This window comes from Coregonus lavaretus (genome assembly GCF_964263955.1).
Source record: "Coregonus lavaretus genome assembly, chromosome: 12".
NCBI lineage: Eukaryota > Metazoa > Chordata > Actinopteri > Salmoniformes > Salmonidae > Coregonus > Coregonus lavaretus.
In genome coordinates this window covers 7,789,454-7,813,117 of record NC_139999.1, presented here as the reverse complement: position 1 = coordinate 7,813,117, position 23,664 = coordinate 7,789,454, and the positions used below count along the sequence as shown (strand labels likewise).

The 23,664-nt window shown below is 43.1% G+C and overlaps 1 protein-coding gene across 1 annotated transcript in view; it reads right to left on the bottom strand.

Moving 5' to 3' along the window:
- Positions 1–22,443, bottom strand: part of LOC311138928 (rho GTPase-activating protein 40-like) — a gene marked incomplete at both ends in the record, with an annotated part of 34,462 nt that extends 12,019 nt beyond the window's left edge. Inside the window, 4 exon segments of the mRNA XM_084173742.1 lie at positions 13,706–13,974; positions 14,810–15,036; positions 22,223–22,350; positions 22,354–22,443. Of these exon segments, the coding sequence (XP_084029868.1) occupies positions 13,706–13,974; positions 14,810–15,036; positions 22,223–22,350; positions 22,354–22,443 (714 nt within the window).
- Between the last annotated feature and the right edge of the window lie 1,221 nt (positions 22,444–23,664).

The window sequence follows — 23,664 nt, the reverse complement described above, 5'->3', positions numbered from 1 at the left end:
TCAGTCTGACAGTAAGACAGTACTAAACAATGTGTCAGCAGTCAGTGGGACAGTAAGACATTACTAAACAATGAGTCAGCAGTCAGTCTGACAGTAAGACAGTACTAAACAATGTGTCAGCAGTCAGTGGGACAGTAAGACAGTACTAAACAATGTGTCAGCAGTCAGTCTGACAGTAAGACAGTACTAAACAATGTGTCAGCAGTCAGTGGGACAGTAAGACATTACTAAACAATGTGTCAGCAGTCAGTCTGACAGTAAGACAGTACTAAACAATGTGTCAGCAGTCAGTCTGACAGTAAGACATTACTAAACAATGTGTCAGCAGTCAGTCTGACAGTAAGACATTACTAAACAATGTGTCAGCAGTCAGTGGGACAGTAAGACAGTACTAAACAATGTGTCAGCAGTCAGTCTGACAGTAAGACATTACTAAACAATGTGTCAGCAGTCAGTGGGACAGTAAGACATTACTAAACAATGTGTCAGCAGTCAGTCTGACAGTAACACAGTACTAAACAATGTGTCAGCAGTCAGTCTGACAGTAAGACATTACTAAACAATGTGTCAGCAGTCAGTGGGACAGTAAGACAGTACTAAACAATGTGTCAGCAGTCAGTGGGACAGTAAGACAGTACTAAACAATGTGTCAGCAGTCAGTCTGACAGTAACACAGTACTAAACAATGTGTCAGCAGTCAGTCTGACCATAAGACAGTACTAAACAATGTGTCAGCAGTCAGTGGGACAGTAAGACATTACTAAACAATGTGTCAGCAGTCAGTCTGACAGTAAGACAGTACTAAACAATGTGTCAGCAGTCAGTCTGACAGTAACACAGTACTAAACAATGTGTCAGCAGTCAGTGGGACAGTAAGACATTACTAAACAATGTGTCAGCAGTCAGTCTGACAGTAACACAGTACTAAACAATGTGTCAGCAGTCAGTGGGACAGTAAGACATTACTAAACAATGTGTCAGCTGTCAGTCTGACAGTAAGACAGTACTAAACAATGTGTCAGCAGTCAGTCTGACAGTAAGACAGTACTAAACAATGTGTCAGCAGTCAGTCTGACAGTAAGACAGTACTAAACAATGTGTCAGCAGTCAGTGGGACAGTAAGACATTACTAAACAATGTGTCAGCAGTCAGTCTGACAGTAAGACAGTACTAAACAATGTGTCAGCAGTCAGTGGGACAGTAAGACATTACTAAACAATGTGTCAGCAGTCAGTCTGACAGTAAGACATTACTAAACAATGTGTCAGCAGTCAGTGGGACAGTAAGACATTACTAAACAATGTGTCAGCAGTCAGTCTGACAGTAAGACATTACTAAACAATGTGTCAGCAGTCAGTCTGACAGTAAGACATTACTAAACAATGTGTCAGCAGTCAGTCTGACAGTAAGACATTACTAAACAATGTGTCAGCAGTCAGTCTGACAGTAAGACAGTACTAAACAATGTGTCAGCAGTCAGTCTGACAGTAAGACAGTACTAAACAATGTGTCAGCAGTCAGTCTGACAGTAACACAGTACTAAACAATGTGTCAGCAGTCAGTCTGACAGTAAGACAGTACTAAACAATGTGTCAGCAGTCAGTCTGACAGTAAGACATTACTAAACAATGTGTCAGCAGTCAGTCTGACAGTAAGACATTACTAAACAATGTGTCAGCAGTCAGTGGGACAGTAAGACAGTACTAAACAATGTGTCAGCAGTCAGTCTGACAGTAAGACATTACTAAACAATGTGTCAGCAGTCAGTGGGACAGTAAGACATTACTAAACAATGTGTCAGCAGTCAGTCTGACAGTAACACAGTACTAAACAATGTGTCAGCAGTCAGTCTGACAGTAAGACATTACTAAACAATGTGTCAGCAGTCAGTGGGACAGTAAGACAGTACTAAACAATGTGTCAGCAGTCAGTGGGACAGTAAGACAGTACTAAACAATGTGTCAGCAGTCAGTCTGACAGTAACACAGTACTAAACAATGTGTCAGCAGTCAGTCTGACCATAAGACACAGTACTAAACAATGTGTCAGCAGTCAGTCTGACAGTAAGACAGTACTAAACAATGTGTCAGCAGTCAGTCTGACAGTAAGACAGTACTAAACAATGTGTCAGCAGTCAGTCTGACAGTAAGACAGTACTAAACAATGTGTCAGCAGTCAGTCTGACAGTAACACAGTACTAAACAATGTGTCAGCAGTCAGTGGGACAGTAAGACATTACTGAACAATGTGTCAGCAGTCAGTCTGACAGTAACACAGTACTAAACAATGTGTCAGCAGTCAGTGGGACAGTAAGACATTACTAAACAATGTGTCAGCAGTCAGTCTGACAGTAAGACAGTACTAAACAATGTGTCAGCAGTCAGTGGGACAGTAAGACATTACTAAACAATGTGTCAGCAGTCAGTCTGACAGTAAGACAGTACTAAACAATGTGTCAGCAGTCAGTGGGACAGTAAGACATTACTAAACAATGTGTCAGCAGTCAGTCTGACAGTAAGACATTACTAAACAATGTGTCAGCAGTCAGTCTGACAGTAAGACAGTACTAAACAATGTGTCAGCAGTCGGTCTGACAGTAAGACAGTACTAAACAATGTGTCAGCAGTCAGTCTGACAGTAAGACAGTACTAAACAATGTGTCAGCAGTCAGTCTGACAGTAAGACAGTACTAAACAATGTGTCAGCAGTCAGTCTGACAGTAAGACATTACTAAACAATGTGTCAGCAGTCAGTCTGACAGTAAGACAGTACTAAACAATGTGTCAGCATTCAGTCTGACAGTAAGACAGTACTAAACAATGTGTCAGCAGTCAGTCTGACAGTAAGACAGTACTAAACAATGTGTCAGCAGTCAGTGGGACAGTAAGAGAGTACTAAACAATGTGTCAGCAGTCAGTCTGACAGTAAGACAGTACTAAACAATGTGTCAGCAGTCAGTCTGACAGTAAGACAGTACTAAACAATGTGTCAGCAGTCAGTCTGACAGTAAGACATTACTAAACAATGTGTCAGCAGTCAGTCTGACAGTAAGACAGTACTAAACAATGTGTCAGCAGTCAGTGGGACAGTAAGACAGTACTAAACAATGTGTCAGCAGTCAGTCTGACAGTAAGACATTACTAAACAATGTGTCAGCAGTCAGTCTGACAGTAAGACAGTACTAAACAATGTGTCAGCAGTCAGTCTGACAGTAAGACAGTACTAAACAATGTGTCAGCAGTCAGTCTGACAGTAACACAGTACTAAACAATGTGTCAGCAGTCAGTCTGACAGTAAGACAGTACTAAACAATGTGTCAGCAGTCAGTCTGACAGTAAGACAGTACTAAACAATGTGTCAGCAGTCAGTGGGACAGTAAGACATTACTAAACAATGTGTCAGCAGTCAGTGGGACAGTAAGACATTACTAAACAATGTGTCAGCAGTCAGTCTGACAGTAAGACATTACTAAACAATGTGTCAGCAGTCAGTGGGACAGTAAGACATTACTAAACAATGTGTCAGCAGTCAGTCTGACAGTAAGACATTACTAAACAATGTGTCAGCAGTCAGTCTGACAGTAAGACATTACTAAACAATGTGTCAGCAGTCAGTCTGACAGTAAGACATTACTAAACAATGTGTCAGCAGTCAGTCTGACAGTAAGACATTACTAAACAATGTGTCAGCAGTCAGTCTGACAGTAAGATATTACTAAACAATGTGTCAGCAGTCAGTCTGACAGTAAGACAGTACTAAACAATGTGTCAGCAGTCAGTCTGACAGTAAGACAGTACTAAACAATGTGTCAGCAGTCAGTCTGACAGTAACACAGTACTAAACAATGTGTCAGCAGTCAGTCTGACAGTAAGACAGTACTAAACAATGTGTCAGCAGTCAGTCTGACAGTAAGACATTACTAAACAATGTGTCAGCAGTCAGTCTGACAGTAAGACATTACTAAACAATGTGTCAGCAGTCAGTGGGACAGTAAGACAGTACTAAACAATGTGTCAGCAGTCAGTCTGACAGTAAGACATTACTAAACAATGTGTCAGCAGTCAGTGGGACAGTAAGACATTACTAAACAATGTGTCAGCAGTCAGTCTGACAGTAACACAGTACTAAACAATGTGTCAGCAGTCAGTCTGACAGTAAGACATTACTAAACAATGTGTCAGCAGTCAGTGGGACAGTAAGACAGTACTAAACAATGTGTCAGCAGTCAGTGGGACAGTAAGACAGTACTAAACAATGTGTCAGCAGTCAGTCTGACAGTAACACAGTACTAAACAATGTGTCAGCAGTCAGTCTGACCATAAGACAGTACTAAACAATGTGTCAGCAGTCAGTGGGACAGTAAGACATTACTAAACAATGTGTCAGCAGTCAGTCTGACAGTAAGACAGTACTAAACAATGTGTCAGCAGTCAGTGGGACAGTAAGACAGTACTAAACAATGTGTCAGCAGTCAGTGGGACAGTAAGACATTACTAAACAATGTGTCAGCAGTCAGTCTGACAGTAAGACAGTACTAAACAATGTGTCAGCAGTCAGTGGGACAGTAAGACAGTACTAAACAATGTGTCAGCAGTCAGTGGGACAGTAAGACATTACTAAACAATGTGTCAGCAGTCAGTGGGACAGTAAGACATTACTAAACAATGTGTCAGAAGTCAGTGGGACAGTAAGACATTACTAAACAATGTGTCAGCAGTCAGTCTGACAGTAAGACAGTACTAAACAATGTGTCAGCAGTCAGTGGGACAGTAAGACATTACTAAACAATGTGTCAGCAGTCAGTCTGACAGTAAGACATTACTAAACAATGTGTCAGCAGTCAGTCTGACAGTAAGACAGTACTAAACAATGTGTCAGCAGTCAGTCTGACAGTAAGACATTACTAAACAATGTGTCAGCAGTCAGTCTGACAGTAAGACAGTACTAAACAATGTGTCAGCAGTCAGTCTGACAGTAAGACAGTACTAAACAATGTGTCAGCAGTCAGTCTGACAGTAACACAGTACTAAACAATGTGTCAGCAGTCAGTCTGACAGTAAGACAGTACTAAACAATGTGTCAGCAGTCAGTGAGACAGTAACACAGTACTAAACAATGTGTCAGCAGTCAGTCTGACAGTAAGACAGTACTAAACAATGTGTCAGCAGTCAGTCTGACAGTAACACAGTACTAAACAATGTGTCAGCAGTCAGTCTGACAGTAAGACATTACTAAACAATGTGTCAGCAGTCAGTGGGACAGTAAGACATTACTAAACAATGTGTCAGCAGTCAGTGAGACAGTAAGACATTACTAAACAATGAGTCAGCAGTCAGTGGGACAGTAAGACAGTACTAAACAATGTGTCAGCAGTCAGTGGGACAGTAAGACATTACTAAACAATGTGTCAGCAGTCAGTCTGACAGTAAGACAGTACTAAACAATGTGTCAGCAGTCAGTGGGACAGTAAGACATTACTAAACAATGCGTCAGCAGTCAGTCTGACAGTAAGACATTACTAAACAATGTGTCAGCAGTCAGTCTGACAGTAAGACAGTACTAAACAATGTGTCAGCAGTCAGTCTGACAGTAAGACAGTACTAAACAATGTGTCAGCAGTCAGTCTGACAGTAAGACAGTACTAAACAATGTGTCAGCAGTCAGTCTGACAGTAAGACAGTACTAAACAATGTGTCAGCAGTCAGTCTGACAGTAAGACATTACTAAACAATGTGTCAGCAGTCAGTCTGACAGTAAGACAGTACTAAACAATGTGTCAGCATTCAGTCTGACAGTAAGACAGTACTAAACAATGTGTCAGCAGTCAGTCTGACAGTAAGACAGTACTAAACAATGTGTCAGCAGTCAGTGGGACAGTAAGAGAGTACTAAACAATGTGTCAGCAGTCAGTCTGACAGTAAGACAGTACTAAACAATGTGTCAGCAGTCAGTCTGACAGTAAGACAGTACTAAACAATGTGTCAGCAGTCAGTCTGACAGTAAGACATTACTAAACAATGTGTCAGCAGTCAGTCTGACAGTAAGACAGTACTAAACAATGTGTCAGCAGTCAGTGGGACAGTAAGACAGTACTAAACAATGTGTCAGCAGTCAGTCTGACAGTAAGACATTACTAAACAATGTGTCAGCAGTCAGTCTGACAGTAAGACAGTACTAAACAATGTGTCAGCAGTTAGTCTGACAGTAAGACAGTACTAAACAATGTGTCAGCAGTCAGTCTGACCATAAGACAGTACTAAACAATGTGTCAGCAGTCAGTGGGACAGTAAGACATTACTAAACAATGTGTCAGCAGTCAGTCTGACAGTAACACAGTACTAAACAATGTGTCAGCAGTCAGTCTGACCATAAGACAGTACTAAACAATGTGTCAGCAGTCAGTGGGACAGTAAGACATTACTAAACAATGTGTCAGCAGTCAGTCTGACAGTAAGACAGTACTAAACAATGTGTCAGCAGTCAGTGGGACAGTAAGACAGTACTAAACAATGTGTCAGCAGTCAGTGGGACAGTAAGACATTACTAAACAATGTGTCAGCAGTCAGTCTGACAGTAAGACAGTACTAAACAATGTGTCAGCAGTCAGTGGGACAGTAAGACAGTACTAAACAATGTGTCAGCAGTCAGTGGGACAGTAAGACATTACTAAACAATGTGTCAGCAGTCAGTGGGACAGTAAGACATTACTAAACAATGTGTCAGAAGTCAGTGGGACAGTAAGACATTACTAAACAATGTGTCAGCAGTCAGTCTGACAGTAAGACAGTACTAAACAATGTGTCAGCAGTCAGTGGGACAGTAAGACATTACTAAACAATGTGTCAGCAGTCAGTCTGACAGTAAGACATTACTAAACAATGTGTCAGCAGTCAGTCTGACAGTAAGACAGTACTAAACAATGTGTCAGCAGTCAGTCTGACAGTAAGACATTACTAAACAATGTGTCAGCAGTCAGTCTGACAGTAAGACAGTACTAAACAATGTGTCAGCAGTCAGTCTGACAGTAAGACAGTACTAAACAATGTGTCAGCAGTCAGTCTGACAGTAACACAGTACTAAACAATGTGTCAGCAGTCAGTCTGACAGTAAGACAGTACTAAACAATGTGTCAGCAGTCAGTGAGACAGTAACACAGTACTAAACAATGTGTCAGCAGTCAGTCTGACAGTAAGACAGTACTAAACAATGTGTCAGCAGTCAGTCTGACAGTAACACAGTACTAAACAATGTGTCAGCAGTCAGTCTGACAGTAAGACATTACTAAACAATGTGTCAGCAGTCAGTGGGACAGTAAGACATTACTAAACAATGTGTCAGCAGTCAGTGAGACAGTAAGACATTACTAAACAATGAGTCAGCAGTCAGTGGGACAGTAAGACAGTACTAAACAATGTGTCAGCAGTCAGTGGGACAGTAAGACATTACTAAACAATGTGTCAGCAGTCAGTCTGACAGTAAGACAGTACTAAACAATGTGTCAGCAGTCAGTGGGACAGTAAGACATTACTAAACAATGTGTCAGCAGTCAGTCTGACAGTAAGACATTACTAAACAATGTGTCAGCAGTCAGTCTGACAGTAAGACAGTACTAAACAATGTGTCAGCAGTCAGTCTGACAGTAAGACAGTACTAAACAATGTGTCAGCAGTCAGTCTGACAGTAAGACAGTACTAAACAATGTGTCAGCAGTCAGTCTGACAGTAAGACAGTACTAAACAATGTGTCAGCAGTCAGTCTGACAGTAAGACATTACTAAACAATGTGTCAGCAGTCAGTCTGACAGTAAGACAGTACTAAACAATGTGTCAGCATTCAGTCTGACAGTAAGACAGTACTAAACAATGTGTCAGCAGTCAGTCTGACAGTAAGACAGTACTAAACAATGTGTCAGCAGTCAGTGGGACAGTAAGAGAGTACTAAACAATGTGTCAGCAGTCAGTCTGACAGTAAGACAGTACTAAACAATGTGTCAGCAGTCAGTCTGACAGTAAGACAGTACTAAACAATGTGTCAGCAGTAAGTCTGACAGTAAGACATTACTAAACAATGTGTCAGCAGTCAGTCTGACAGTAAGACAGTACTAAACAATGTGTCAGCAGTCAGTGGGACAGTAAGACAGTACTAAACAATGTGTCAGCAGTCAGTCTGACAGTAAGACATTACTAAACAATGTGTCAGCAGTCAGTCTGACAGTAAGACAGTACTAAACAATGTGTCAGCAGTTAGTCTGACAGTAAGACAGTACTAAACAATGTGTCAGCAGTCAGTCTGACAGTAACACAGTACTAAACAATGTGTCAGCAGTCAGTCTGACAGTAACACAGTACTAAACAATGTGTCAGCAGTCAGTCTGACAGTAAGACAGTACTAAACAATGTGTCAGCATTCAGTCTGACAGTAACACAGTACTAAACAATGTGTCAGCAGTCAGTCTGACAGTAACACAGTACTAAACAATGTGTCAGCAGTCAGTCTGACAGTAACACAGTACTAAACAATGTGTCAGCAGTCAGTCTGACAGTAAGACAGTACTAAACAATGTGTCAGCAGTCAGTGGGACAGTAAGACATTACTAAACAATGTGTCAGCAGTCAGTGGGACAGTAAGACATTACTAAACAATGTGTCAGCAGTCAGTCTGACAGTAAGACATTACTAAACAATGTGTCAGCAGTCAGTGGGACAGTAAGACATTACTAAACAATGTGTCAGCAGTCAGTCTGACAGTAAGACATTACTAAACAATGTGTCAGCAGTCAGTCTGACAGTAAGACATTACTAAACAATGTGTCAGCAGTCAGTCTGACAGTAAGACATTACTAAACAATGTGTCAGCAGTCAGTCTGACAGTAAGACAGTACTAAACAATGTGTCAGCAGTCAGTCTGACAGTAAGACAGTACTAAACAATGTGTCAGCAGTCAGTCTGACAGTAACACAGTACTAAACAATGTGTCAGCAGTCAGTCTGACAGTAAGACAGTACTAAACAATGTGTCAGCAGTCAGTCTGACAGTAAGACATTACTAAACAATGTGTCAGCAGTCAGTCTGACAGTAAGACATTACTAAACAATGTGTCAGCAGTCAGTGGGACAGTAAGACAGTACTAAACAATGTGTCAGCAGTCAGTCTGACAGTAAGACATTACTAAACAATGTGTCAGCAGTCAGTGGGACAGTAAGACATTACTAAACAATGTGTCAGCAGTCAGTCTGACAGTAACACAGTACTAAACAATGTGTCAGCAGTCAGTCTGACCATAAGACAGTACTAAACAATGTGTCAGCAGTCAGTGGGACAGTAAGACATTACTAAACAATGTGTCAGCAGTCAGTCTGACAGTAAGACAGTACTAAACAATGTGTCAGCAGTCAGTCTGACAGTAACACAGTACTAAACAATGTGTCAGCAGTCAGTGGGACAGTAAGACATTACTAAACAATGTGTCAGCAGTCAGTCTGACAGTAACACAGTACTAAACAATGTGTCAGCAGTCAGTGGGACAGTAAGACATTACTAAACAATGTGTCAGCTGTCAGTCTGACAGTAAGACAGTACTAAACAATGTGTCAGCAGTCAGTCTGACAGTAAGACAGTACTAAACAATATGTCAGCAGTCAGTCTGACAGTAAGACAGTACTAAACAATGTGTCAGCAGTCAGTGGGACAGTAAGACATTACTAAACAATGTGTCAGCAGTCAGTCTGACAGTAAGACAGTACTAAACAATGTGTCAGCAGTCAGTGGGACAGTAAGACATTACTAAACAATGTGTCAGCAGTCAGTCTGACAGTAAGACATTACTAAACAATGTGTCAGCAGTCAGTCTGACAGTAAGACAGTACTAACAATGTGTCAGCAGTCAGTCTGACAGTAAGACAGTACTAAACAATGTGTCAGCAGTCAGTCTGACAGTAAGACAGTACTAAACAATGTGTCAGCAGTCAGTCTGACAGTAAGACAGTACTAAACAATGTGTCAGCAGTCAGTCTGACAGTAAGACATTACTAAACAATGTGTCAGCAGTCAGTCTGACAGTAAGACAGTACTAAACAATGTGTCAGCATTCAGTCTGACAGTAAGACAGTACTAAACAATGTGTCAGCAGTCAGTCTGACAGTAAGACAGTACTAAACAATGTGTCAGCAGTCAGTGGGACAGTAAGAGAGTACTAAACAATGTGTCAGCAATCAGTCTGACAGTAAGACAGTACTAAACAATGTGTCAGCAGTCAGTCTGACAGTAAGACAGTACTAAACAATGTGTCAGCAGTCAGTCTGACAGTAAGACATTACTAAACAATGTGTCAGCAGTCAGTCTGACAGTAAGACAGTACTAAACAATGTGTCAGCAGTCAGTGGGACAGTAAGACAGTACTAAACAATGTGTCAGCAGTCAGTCTGACAGTAAGACATTACTAAACAATGTGTCAGCAGTCAGTCTGACAGTAAGACAGTACTAAACAATGTGTCAGCAGTCAGTCTGACAGTAAGACAGTACTAAACAATGTGTCAGCAGTCAGTCTGACAGTAACACAGTACTAAACAATGTGTCAGCAGTCAGTCTGACAGTAACACAGTACTAAACAATGTGTCAGCAGTCAGTCTGACAGTAAGACAGTACTAAACAATGTGTCAGCATTCAGTCTGACAGTAACACAGTACTAAACAATGTGTCAGCAGTCAGTCTGACAGTAACACAGTACTAAACAATGTGTCAGCAGTCAGTCTGACAGTAAGACAGTACTAAACAATGTGTCAGCAGTCAGTGGGACAGTAAGATATTACTAAACAATGTGTCAGCAGTCAGTGGGACAGTAAGACATTACTAAACAATGTGTCAGCAGTCAGTCTGACAGTAAGACATTACTAAACAATGTGTCAGCAGTCAGTGGGACAGTAAGACATTACTAAACAATGTGTCAGCAGTCAGTCTGACAGTAAGACATTACTAAACAATGTGTCAGCAGTCAGTCTGACAGTAAGACATTACTAAACAATGTGTCAGCAGTCAGTCTGACAGTAAGACATTACTAAACAATGTGTCAGCAGTCAGTCTGACAGTAAGACAGTACTAAACAATGTGTCAGCAGTCAGTCTGACAGTAAGACAGTACTAAACAATGTGTCAGCAGTCAGTCTGACAGTAACACAGTACTAAACAATGTGTCAGCAGTCAGTCTGACAGTAAGACAGTACTAAACAATGTGTCAGCAGTCAGTCTGACAGTAAGACATTACTAAACAATGTGTCAGCAGTCAGTCTGACAGTAAGACATTACTAAACAATGTGTCAGCAGTCAGTGGGACAGTAAGACAGTACTAAACAATGTGTCAGCAGTCAGTCTGACAGTAAGACATTACTAAACAATGTGTCAGCAGTCAGTGGGACAGTAAGACATTACTAAACAATGTGTCAGCAGTCAGTCTGACAGTAACACAGTACTAAACAATGTGTCAGCAGTCAGTCTGACAGTAAGACATTACTAAACAATGTGTCAGCAGTCAGTGGGACAGTAAGACAGTACTAAACAATGTGTCAGCAGTCAGTGGGACAGTAAGACAGTACTAAACAATGTGTCAGCAGTCAGTCTGACAGTAACACAGTACTAAACAATGTGTCAGCAGTCAGTCTGACCATAAGACAGTACTAAACAATGTGTCAGCAGTCAGTGGGACAGTAAGACATTACTAAACAATGTGTCAGCAGTCAGTCTGACAGTAAGACAGTACTAAACAATGTGTCAGCAGTCAGTGGGACAGTAAGACAGTACTAAACAATGTGTCAGCAGTCAGTGGGACAGTAAGACATTACTAAACAATGTGTCAGCAGTCAGTCTGACAGTAAGACAGTACTAAACAATGTGTCAGCAGTCAGTGGGACAGTAAGACAGTACTAAACAATGTGTCAGCAGTCAGTGGGACAGTAAGACATTACTAAACAATGTGTCAGCAGTCAGTGGGACAGTAAGACATTACTAAACAATGTGTCAGAAGTCAGTGGGACAGTAAGACATTACTAAACAATGTGTCAGCAGTCAGTCTGACAGTAAGACAGTACTAAACAATGTGTCAGCAGTCAGTGGGACAGTAAGACATTACTAAACAATGTGTCAGCAGTCAGTCTGACAGTAAGACATTACTAAACAATGTGTCAGCAGTCAGTGGGACAGTAAGACATTACTAAACAATGTGTCAGCAGTCAGTCTGACAGTAAGACAGTACTAAACAATGTGTCAGCAGTCAGTGGGACAGTAAGACAGTACTAAACAATGTGTCAGCAGTCATTGGGACAGTAAGACATTACTAAACAATGTGTCAGCAGTCAGTGGGACAGTAAGACATTACTAAACAATGTGTCAGCAGTCAGTGAGACAGTAAGACATTACTAAACAATGAGTCAGCAGTCAGTGGGACAGTAAGACAGTACTAAACAATGTGTCAGCAGTCAGTGGGACAGTAAGACATTACTAAACAATGTGTCAGCAGTCAGTCTGACAGTAAGACAGTACTAAACAATGTGTCAGCAGTCAGTGGGACAGTAAGACATTACTAAACAATGTGTCAGCAGTCAGTCTGACAGTAAGACATTACTAAACAATGTGTCAGCAGTCAGTCTGACAGTAAGACAGTACTAAACAATGTGTCAGCAGTCAGTCTGACAGTAAGACATTACTAAACAATGTGTCAGCAGTCAGTCTGACAGTAAGACAGTACTAAACAATGTGTCAGCAGTCAGTCTGACAGTAAGACAGTACTAAACAATGTGTCAGCAGTCAGTCTGACAGTAACACAGTACTAAACAATGTGTCAGCAGTCAGTCTGACAGTAAGACAGTACTAAACAATGTGTCAGCAGTCAGTGAGACAGTAACACAGTACTAAACAATGTGTCAGCAGTCAGTCTGACAGTAAGACAGTACTAAACAATGTGTCAGCAGTCAGTCTGACAGTAACACAGTACTAAACAATGTGTCAGCAGTCAGTCTGACAGTAAGACATTACTAAACAATGTGTCAGCAGTCAGTGGGACAGTAAGACATTACTAAACAATGTGTCAGCAGTCAGTGAGACAGTAAGACATTACTAAACAATGAGTCAGCAGTCAGTGGGACAGTAAGACAGTACTAAACAATGTGTCAGCAGTCAGTGGGACAGTAAGACATTACTAAACAATGTGTCAGCAGTCAGTCTGACAGTAAGACAGTACTAAACAATGTGTCAGCAGTCAGTGGGACAGTAAGACATTACTAAACAATGTGTCAGCAGTCAGTCTGACAGTAAGACAGTACTAAACAATGTGTCAGCAGTCAGTCTGACAGTAAGATATTACTAAACAATGTGTCAGCAGTCAGTCTGACAGTAAGACAGTACTAAACAATGTGTCAGCAGTCAGTGGGACAGTAAGACAGTACTAAACAATGTGTCAGCAGTCAGTGGGACAGTAAGACATTACTAAACAATGTGTCAGCAGTCAGTCTGACAGTAAGACAGTACTAAACAATGTGTCAGCAGTCAGTGGGACAGTAAGACATTACTAAACAATGTGTCAGCAGTCAGTCTGACAGTAAGACAGTACTAAACAATGTGTCAGCAGTCAGTCTGACAGTAACACAGTACTAAACAATGTGTCAGCAGTCAGTCTGACAGTAAGACAGTACTAAACAATGTGTCAGCAGTCAGTCTGACCTGAGCAATAGAGGACGGTGATGAGCTGAAGACGTCCCTGACGTCACGCGGCGGGGGTTTGTTCCTCTTCCTCAGGGACAGCGTGTAGGAGTCCAGTCTCCTCTGGACGGCAGCGGCCTGCGTACGGGTCAGAGTGGACAGCAGTATGGCCTGGTCAACATCCTGGTCCTCACTGTCTCTGTCTCTGTCCCTGTCTGGTCTCTGCTTCTGCTGCCTGATCAGAGTGGAGAGACCGGCATCCTGCAGCCACTGCTCCTCCTGCTCTCCCTCTGGGGAACAATACAATACAACTTAAGTAAACCCTTATTAGTCATTACATAACAGCATCATCACAGAGACTATCCAGAGTTCTCCCCAGGATATTTTAACAAGGTGGTGCTGATGAACCAGTCTAGGGGGAGGGGCCAGAGGGGGCTGTGAGATTTAACACCTGAAAGGATAACCAATAAAGTAGCAGACACAGTGATGAAATGAATTATTTCATTTCATTAATATTTAAATATTTTCTCACAGTATTTTTCCTAGAATTATCCTGGTAATTTCATTTTTCAATGGTCAACAGAACAGGGACCATAGTTATAAGGGCCGTGTAATTCACAGTGTGTGTGTGTAAAAAAAAATATATATATATATATGAATTGTTTTACATAGTGGCGCAGCTAAGTCCACAAGGTGGGGCTCCTACATTCTTTGGGGATAACCCTGTTATACATACTGCGTGTTTGTGCACGTCTGCATGCGTGTATGTGTGTTTGTGTGTGTGTGTGTGTGTGTGTGTGTGTGTGTGTGTGTATGAGTGTATGCGTGCGCGCGCTTTTGTACGTGCATGTGACTGTTCACATTATACTATTACCTGCAGTTCCATGCATAGCATATGTACCGTCTGTGTAATGACTAAAACTGGATCTTATTGCAAAATTGCAAATAATATTGTGGTTCCATACAGCACAGACACACACACACACACATGGTTCAACGCAACACAACTCGCCAAAAAAGAACAGGCAACCCAATAACAACCAATTCTCACTATTTACATTAAGACAATAGGCTCATGCAGGTAATCGACTGACTGACACACTACTCCTCTATCTCTGTTCTTACCTTCAGAGTGTCTGGAGTCTCGTCTGGCGCTGTCAGTGTCAAGGTCAGTGTATCCGCTGCCCTGGCTTCGTATATTCTCCACCTCGCTCCAGAAGGAGTCCAGGCACAGTTTGTCAGGGTGCTCTTGTTGTTCCTGGTGGGATGCTGTACAATGTTCAGCTGCTGCTTGGTCCTGGTATCTTGGCCTGGCCCAGGGCTCACCGTTCATCTCGGAGGGACTGGGGCTCCTGACGAACAGACAGACACGAGGAAACAACAAAACATCCACGATAAACGGAGAGACGATAATAATAGAGAGACGAGGGATCCAGATTCCAGAGAGATGGAGAGACAAAAGCTGGAGGAGGGATGCAGGGAGGGAGTGCGGGAGGGAGTGCGGGAGGGAAGGAGGCAGGGCCTGAGGGAGGAGAGGGAGAGCGTGGACTGGACGAACACAAAGACTCCGGTTTCCATTGTTCTCAATAATACTGCCCCGGGGGCGTGATACTGTGTGTGCCCAGTAGATGTCACTGTGGCGCTGTTTCCACCGAGCTTTCTCCAGGCCACATGTTTCCTTTAAATCAAAATTAGATGAAAATAATCCAATGATTGTGGTTGCATAATATTCAACACACTATTTACGTAATTAATACCTTGACAAGTCAAAAGTTCCATAGAAAATCTAATAACCCAATCCCCCAATAACCCAAGGATTCAGAGATAAATCCCTTGACTAATAATAGTGGCAGTAGTTCCAGTCTGCTGTTCATGTGTAGAGCGTACAGGCAGGTAGTTATTATTCTCAATCAACAGAGACACAGAGACACAAGGCCTGAGGTGACACAATGACTCCGCTGTCATTAAGAGGCGACTCAATAACTCTGCTGTCATTAAGAGGCGACTCAATGACTCCACTGTCATTAAGAGGCGACTCAATAACTCTGCTGTCATTAAGAGGCGACTCAATGACTCCACTGTCATTAAGAGGCGACACAATGACTCCGCTGTCATTAAGAGGCGACACAATGACTCCGCTGTCATTAAGAGGCAACACAATGACTCCGCTGTCATTAAGAGGCGACTCAATGACTCCACTGTCATTAAGAGGCGACACAATGACTCCGCTGTCATTAAGAGGCGACACAATGACTCCGCTGTCATTAAGAGGCGACTCAATGACTCCACTGTCATTAAGAGGCGACACAATGACTCCGCTGTCATTAAGAGGCGACACAATGACTCCGCTGTCATTAAGAGGCGACTCAATGACTCCACTGTCATTAAGAGGCGACACAATGACTTCGCTGTCATTAAGAGGCGACTCAATGACTCCGCTGTCAATAAGAGGTGACTCAATGACTCCGCTGTCATTAAGAGGCGACACAATGACTCCGCTGTCATTAAGAGGCGACACAATGACTCCAAACACCAAAACAGTTGGAAGCTACAGTCTTGTTTACTCTCAGAATTTCTCTTTGTGATTTCCTTTCACTGTTTGTACTGTAGCTTCCTGTAGTTTTGTTTCACAGTTTGTACTGTAGCTTCCTGTAGTTTCTTTTCACAGTTTGTACAATAGCTTCCTGTAGTTTTTTTTCACTGTTTGTACTGTAGCTTCCTGTAGTTTTGTTTCACAGTTTGTACTGTAGCTTCCTGTAGTTTTGTTTCACAGTTTTGCTATATCTTCCTGTAGTTTTGTTTCACAGTTTGTACTGTAGCTTCCTGTAGTTTTGTTTCACAGTTAGTAATGTAGCTTCCTGTAGTTTTGTTTCACAGTTTGTACTGTAGCTTCCTGTAGTTTTGTTTCACAGTTTGTACTGTAGCGTCCTGTAGTTTTGTTTCACAGTTTGTGTTATAGCTTCCTGTAGTTTTGTTTCACAGTTTGTACTGTAGCTTCCTGTAGTTTTGTTTCACAGTTTGTACTGTAGCTTCCTGTAGTTTTGTTTCACAGTTTGTACTGTAGCTTCCTGTAGTTTTGTTTCACAGTTTGTACTGTAGCTTCCTGTAGTTTTGTTTCACAGTTAGTACTGTAGCTTCCTGTAGTTTTGTTTCAAAGTTAGTACTGTAGCTTCCTGTAGTTTTGTTTCAAAGTTAGTACTGTAGCTTCCTGTAGTTTTGTTTCACAGTTTGTACTGTAGCTTCCTGTAGTTTTGTTTGCAATCAGTTAGAGTGAGGTGGAAATGTTCCTACTTCTCCTCTTGATAGCCTAATCAATGAGGACCATTGATAAAACCATCTACTCAGCCCTTTGACATGCTAAATGGGTCCAGCCTAGTCCTATACAGGGCAGGGTGACTGACTGGTGTTGCCCATTTCTATGACCTGTTTAAAAAGCTCCTTAAAACAATGTGGAAATAAACAGATAATCCCTTGATATCAGACCAGGCTCACAGATCGACAACAGTAGGCTGTTTAACCAGGTTTCCCAAAGAAAGACAGAAAATCAGAATGCACAAAAATACTCTTTCACCTCGTGGACAATCCCCATGCTTATGATCAAATATTTTAGCATCTATTTCTCTATCAGACTATAGAAAGATTCAGTCCATCAGATCACAACAGTGTTATAGAACACATATAACAACTGTTATAGAACACATAAAACAACTGTTATAGAACACAAACAGAACATAGAATATCAAAGCAAATGTGTTGTATTTTATGGTATTTTTCCTCTGGAATCTCTCCTGACTATTAATGCTCACATAACCTTCCAGACAAAATCATGTGAACAGAATCAGGCCTTATAAATCACACAACATCTGCAGCACTGACACGCACGCACACGCACGCACGTGCACACACACACACACACACACACACACACACACACACACACACACACACACACACACACACGACAGCCCATCCCCGCTCCATCTGTGCCCTCCTAAAATAGGCTGCAACCTGCCACAACCTGTGGAATGTGCATAGCACACATGATGCCCGACAGAACTAAGTCCTACAGACAATATAGGCTAACAAACAACAGCAGCAACATACACACTAGGGCGGCAGATAGCTTAGTGGTTAAGAGCATAGTGCCAGTAACCGAAAGGTCGCTGGTTCTAATCCCCGAGCCGACTAGGTGAAAAATCTGTCGTTGTGCCCTTGAGCAAGGCACTTAACCCTAATTGCTCCTGTAAGTCGCTCTGGATAAAAACACACTCTGCTTCCACAGTCAGTCAGTCAAGCATAAGGAAACTACTGTTGATTCATTCTAACCCGTGTTGGTAGTGATACAGTACGGTGCCATGGAGTGGGGCATTCAGTATCTATAAGGGTCGCATAACTCAAGAATTCACACCAAATCTCCCATTGACATCACGATTAACTCTAGAGTCTGACTGAAGCCTGTGATCTCAAGTTAAGAGCCTTACCTAAGTCAGTAGGTAGCAGATCCAGAATCATATAGTCCAGTCCAGTGGACCTACATACCTGTCGATAACGTGGGAGGTTGATTTGGATCGCAGCCTACTGAAGGGGCCGCGTGTGGTTCGGAGCTTCAAGCTGTTCAGCCGCGTCTGGAGATGCAGGAGATAGGAGTGAGCCTGCACACAAACCTCCCCTCCGCCTCGCATGTCCTCCCGCGCAACTTAATGCCTCTTCACAGCAAAATCAACTGGGTTTTACCAGTCAATCTTCTGTTTCCCATTCTCAAATCGGTGCTTCAAGGCTCTTTTGTTTTCTGCTCTCTCTAGTCAAAAAATAAGATTTCAGTGCTGCAGGGCTTTTAATGGCCGAGTGCATGTGGTGTACATTTATGTGAGGTGACAGATGGAGGAATGTTGTGTGTGAGCGATGGTGGCTAGTCATCAACACCTAGTTGTCCCCTCCCTCTGGGGACACTCCCTGTAATCCTGGACTATGATTCAATCCTAGATCTGGCCTCCACAACCCACCTGACTGGAGTGGATAAGCAACACTAATGCACAGTGTGTTACGCATTTATTTACGTGTGGGTGGTCCCTGGAATTGAACCCTCTATTCTGGCGTTGCAAGAGCTCAGAAGACCACATATATTGTGTATTCACAGGTGGTGTGATCAAAAAAACACACTTCACATGTTTGTTTTTCACAGCTAAAGAGAATCTCAATCAACTCAATCCCATAAATCAAAGTGAAGGAGATAGATGTAGCGACATCATCGTTCCTAGAAGGTAAATACGTGTCTATTATTACTGTCCATACCTGTGTGAGGTGACAGGGTTGAGGAAGCCAGGGTAACAGGCTTGTCAGCATTACTTGCCAGTGACCTTCCTCCTCCACTCCCTCCTCCCCTCCTATCTCATCAACTCTCCTTTCACTCTCTCCCCAACTCTCCTTTCACTCTCCCTTTCTCCCCCAACTCTCCTTTAACCCTCTCTGCTCCCCCAACTCTCCTTTAACCCTCTCTTCTCCCCCAACTCTCCTTTAACCCTCTCTACTCCCCCAATTTTCCTTTAACCCTCTCTACTCCCCCAACTCTCCTTTCACCCTCTCTGCTCCCCCAACTCTCCTTTAACCCTCTCTGCTCCCCCAATTCTCCTTTAACCCTCTCTACTCCCCCAACTCTCCTTTAACCCTCTCTGCTCCCCCAACTCTCCTTTAACCCTCTCTGCTCCCCCAACTCTCATTTCACCCTCTCTGCTCCCCCAACTCTCCCCCAACTCTCCTTTAACCCTCTCTGCTCCCCCAACTCTCCTTTAACCCTCTCTGCTCCCCCAACTCTCCTTTAACCCTCTCTGCTCCCCCAACTCTCCTTTAACCCTCTCTGCTCCCCCAACTCTCATTTCACCCTCTCTGCTCCCCCAACTCTCATTTCACCCTCTCTGCTCCCCCAACTCTCATTTCACCCTCTCTGCTCCCCCAACTCTCCTTTAACCCTCTCTGCTCCCCCAATTCTCCTTTAACCCTCTCTGCTCCCCCAACTCTCCTTTAACCCTCTCTGCTCCCCCAACTCTCCTTTAACCCTCTCTGCTCCCCCAACTCTCCTTTAACCCTCTCTGCTCCCCCAACTCTCATTTCACCCTCTCTGCTCCCCCAACTCTCATTTCACCCTCTCTGCTCCCCCAACTCTCATTTCACCCGCTCTGCTCCCCCAACACTAAGTTAACAGGTGATTAGGCAAACCAAAACTGCCAGGCTGAATGGTGAAAGGGGAAAATAATCAAGTTGTTTTGAGACTTTATCAACAACAGACCAAGTTAAATAAAACATATCCTCATTGTATGTCAAATGTAGGCTCTACAGTATCTTCAATATTGTTATTAGATAATGCTGACAGCAGAATCATTATTTCAGGCTGATTTTAGGCTGATATGCTTAATCAAAATCAAATGATTTGTCAAATCCGCCGAATACAAGTGAGATGCGTACAAGCCCTTTCTCAACAATGCAGAGTTAAAAAGTAAGACAAGTTGCTAATAAAACTAGAAAATAGGAACACAATAGATAACAATAATGGGGCTATATACAAGGAGTACCGAGTCGATGTGCAGGGGTACAAGGTAGTTGAGGTCATATGTACATGTAGGTAGGGATAAAAGTGACGAGGCAATCAGGATAGATAATAAACAGAGTAGCAGCAGCTTATGTGGAGAGTGTGAACGTGTGAATGTGTGTGTGTGTGGTGTCAATATGCATTTGTGTGTTTTGTGTGTGTGAGCGTATTTAGTGTGTGTGTGTGTGTGTGTGTGCACGCATGTTGGAGTGTCAGTGTAAGTATGTGTGAGTGTGTGGGTAGAGTCCAGTGAGTGTGCATAGAGTCAGTGCAAGAGATTGAGTGCAAAAAAGGGTAAACGCAAATAGTCCTGGTAGCCATTTCATTGACTGCTCAGCAGTCTTATGGCTTGGGGTTCGAAATTGTTCAGGAGCCTTTTGGTCCCAGACTTGGCGCTTTGGTACCGCTTGCAGTGCTGTAGCAGAGTAAACAGTCTATGACTTGGGTGGCTGGGGTCTTTGACAATTTTCCTGGCCTCTGACACCGCCTGGTATAGAGGTCCTGAATAGCAGGGAGCTCGGCCCCAGTGATGTACTGGGCCATACACACTACCCTCTGTAGCACCTTGAGGTCAGATGCCAAGCAGTTGCCGTACCAGGCGGTGATGCAGCCAGTCAAGATGCTCTCAATGGTACAGCTGTAGAACTGTTTGAGGATCTGAGGGCCCGTGCAAAATCTTTTCAGCCTCCTGATGGGCAAGAGGCGCTGTCGTGCCTTTGTCACGACTGTGTTGGTGTGTGTGGACCATGTTAATTCCTTAGTGATGTGGACACCGAGGAACTTGAAGCTCTCGACCCGTTCCACTACAGCTCTGTTGATGTGGATGGGGGCGTGCTCGGCCCTCCGTTTCCTGTAGTCCACGATCAGCTCCTTTGTCTTGCTGATGTTTAGGGAGAGGTTGTTGTCCTGGCACCACACTGCCAGGTCTCTGACCTCCTCCCTATAGGCTGTCTCGTGTGCATACTCTTAAGCAGGGAAGTGGTGATGTAAGTAGCATATTACACATGCTTTTATAATCAAATCACCTATTACAGTAGTTTCTTCAAGGTCTAAAAATAGCCTTTTATTGGACACTAGGATTTTTAAGTGAGAAAACCGAGCTTAAAGGCAAAGCAGTCAAACAGCTCAGAGCAGAGTGATCCTCAGAAAGTCACAAGGTTCACAACCACAGGAATATTCCCCTAGAGACTTCTGTAGAATGAGGAACGAAGAAAGTTCACAATCTGATCTGATCGGCAGGCTTCCTTGTTTCACCTCAGGATTCTGGAATGGAAACAACCCGAAGCCTATACCGATTTTTAAACAAAGCTGTAAACGTCCCGAGCACCACCAACCCCCCACAGCACATGGAGGTAACGTATCATTGTTATACAGGAACTATAAATACAGTAAATGTTATTGTCTGAAAACCTTGATACTAACCCTGATAATACTCCTGATAATACATCCCAAGATGAAGAATGGGAAACATTCCCAAGTTCATGTTAAAGCACAGTTAGCCTATTTACAACCCAGAGTTACCCAATATCAACCAAGTCAAGTAATGAAGTCATTTACTCTGTCATCTCATGATAACCTACAGAGCTATAGGCCACATTCTAGCAGCTGAATTCATTTGGAATCCTCTGCTGTTGGACAGAATTCAACAGTTAAGTTATGCAGACCTGGGATAGAGAGACTTTCTTTCCACTGGGGATCAGATCAACACACAGCACATGGGGGAAGAAGGAGAAGAGTGAGGCTCAGTAAAGGAAGTGAGGCTCACATTTGTGCTCTGACTGGTTGTAAGTTGACAACATACTTTCAATCAATCCTCCAAAAATGTGTCTTATTCCAAGCCCTCAATGAACTGTACTTCTGAGTAAAAATGACATAATGGTAGAAATTGTGATCCATTTATTCAGAAATTATAAATAGTTGAGGTTAGGGCCTATAAGGACTTAGTATAAGCCTACCTGGCCGTGGATCTGGGTGGTCCATTGGCTTTACCTGAGCCTTGCTGCCCGGCCCAAGATGCATTTCTCCATAACGCCATCCTTCCTGTAGTCCCCTCTCTCTCCCCCATGCAGCCTGCTGCTGCCTGCTAGTAGGCGAAAACAGCAGCTGCCCCCGGCCTTCCCTGCTCGCTCCGCTCTGCAAGCTGCTTCCTTGTAATCTCCACAGGCAGTAAACACATTACAGTCAGCAAGGAAGTAAGGACAGGGACTGTTTCATTGGTCTCACTGTGTTAGTGGGACGTCACACTGTCTGTTGCATCCTGAGGCAGGAAAGGACTGGAGAAGGCAAAGGGGCTAGGGGCAGTGGCGGCTGGCCGATAGAGGGCGCTAGGGCGCCGCCCCCTTAAATAAAATTATTTTAAAAAATAAAATAAAAAATAAATAAAAATAATAATAATAATAATAAAAACATCAGTATGTCAATATTTGTGTGTTTGAAATATGGAATGCACACAGTAATATGTGTAAGATATGATAGAAAATCATATTCGCAACCTTTCCTCTGCCTGTCAAACGCCTCGTCAGCTCTGGGCGATACAGAAAGTGCCCCGAGGAGGCGGGTCTACGTAGCAGTTAAGCCAATTGCTAATTTAAGATATGAATGTATGACATAAAATGTAGCCAATCAGCGATCTTAAATCGAATCCAAGGAGGGCGATTATTTTATCGCCCCAAGCTCGCCCCTGATAAAATAAGGACCGGGCTCCAGTGGCGCCATTTTTACTAGACGACAATGGCGAGCGCAAACGTTACTCCTCCAAGACCCAACCCTAACTCGGTGAAATCTCTCCTCCAAGATCCGTTTGAGAGGAGAACTTTGTCAGAGAAAGTTCGGGTGAAAGAGCTGGGCCCAGATCAACCTGACCTCTCAATCAGACAGCAGGCTAGCGAGAAAGGGAAGCAGTATATGCGCGGCTTCTCCCGTAGCTGGTACACCAGGAAGGCTTGGCTAGCTGGGTGCACTGATGCTAATGCTTTATTTTGCTTTCCGTGCTTGCTTTTTAAAACGACGGGGTCAGATTCAGCATGGACAGGTACCGGAGTGAGGGATATGAAGCACCTGTCAGAGAAGGTAAAGAAACATGAGAACACCAGGGCACACATGGACAACTCTGTAAAGCTAGCTGTATTAGGAAGGGTGAACATTGCTACGCAGCTGGATGACGGCCACAGGATTGCGGTGAGGAAACACAATGAGGAGGTGGATAAAAACAGGCACATTCTATCCAAAATTATCGATTGTGTGAAGTTCTGTGGGGCTTTTGAGTTGGCCTTGCGTGGGCACGAGGAGACTGACTCCTCGGACAACCCCGGCATTTTCCGGGGCTTAGTGGATTTTGTTGCCTCCCTCGACAGTGTGCTGGAGGAGCACCTGAAGACAGCTACCGTTTTTAAGGGCA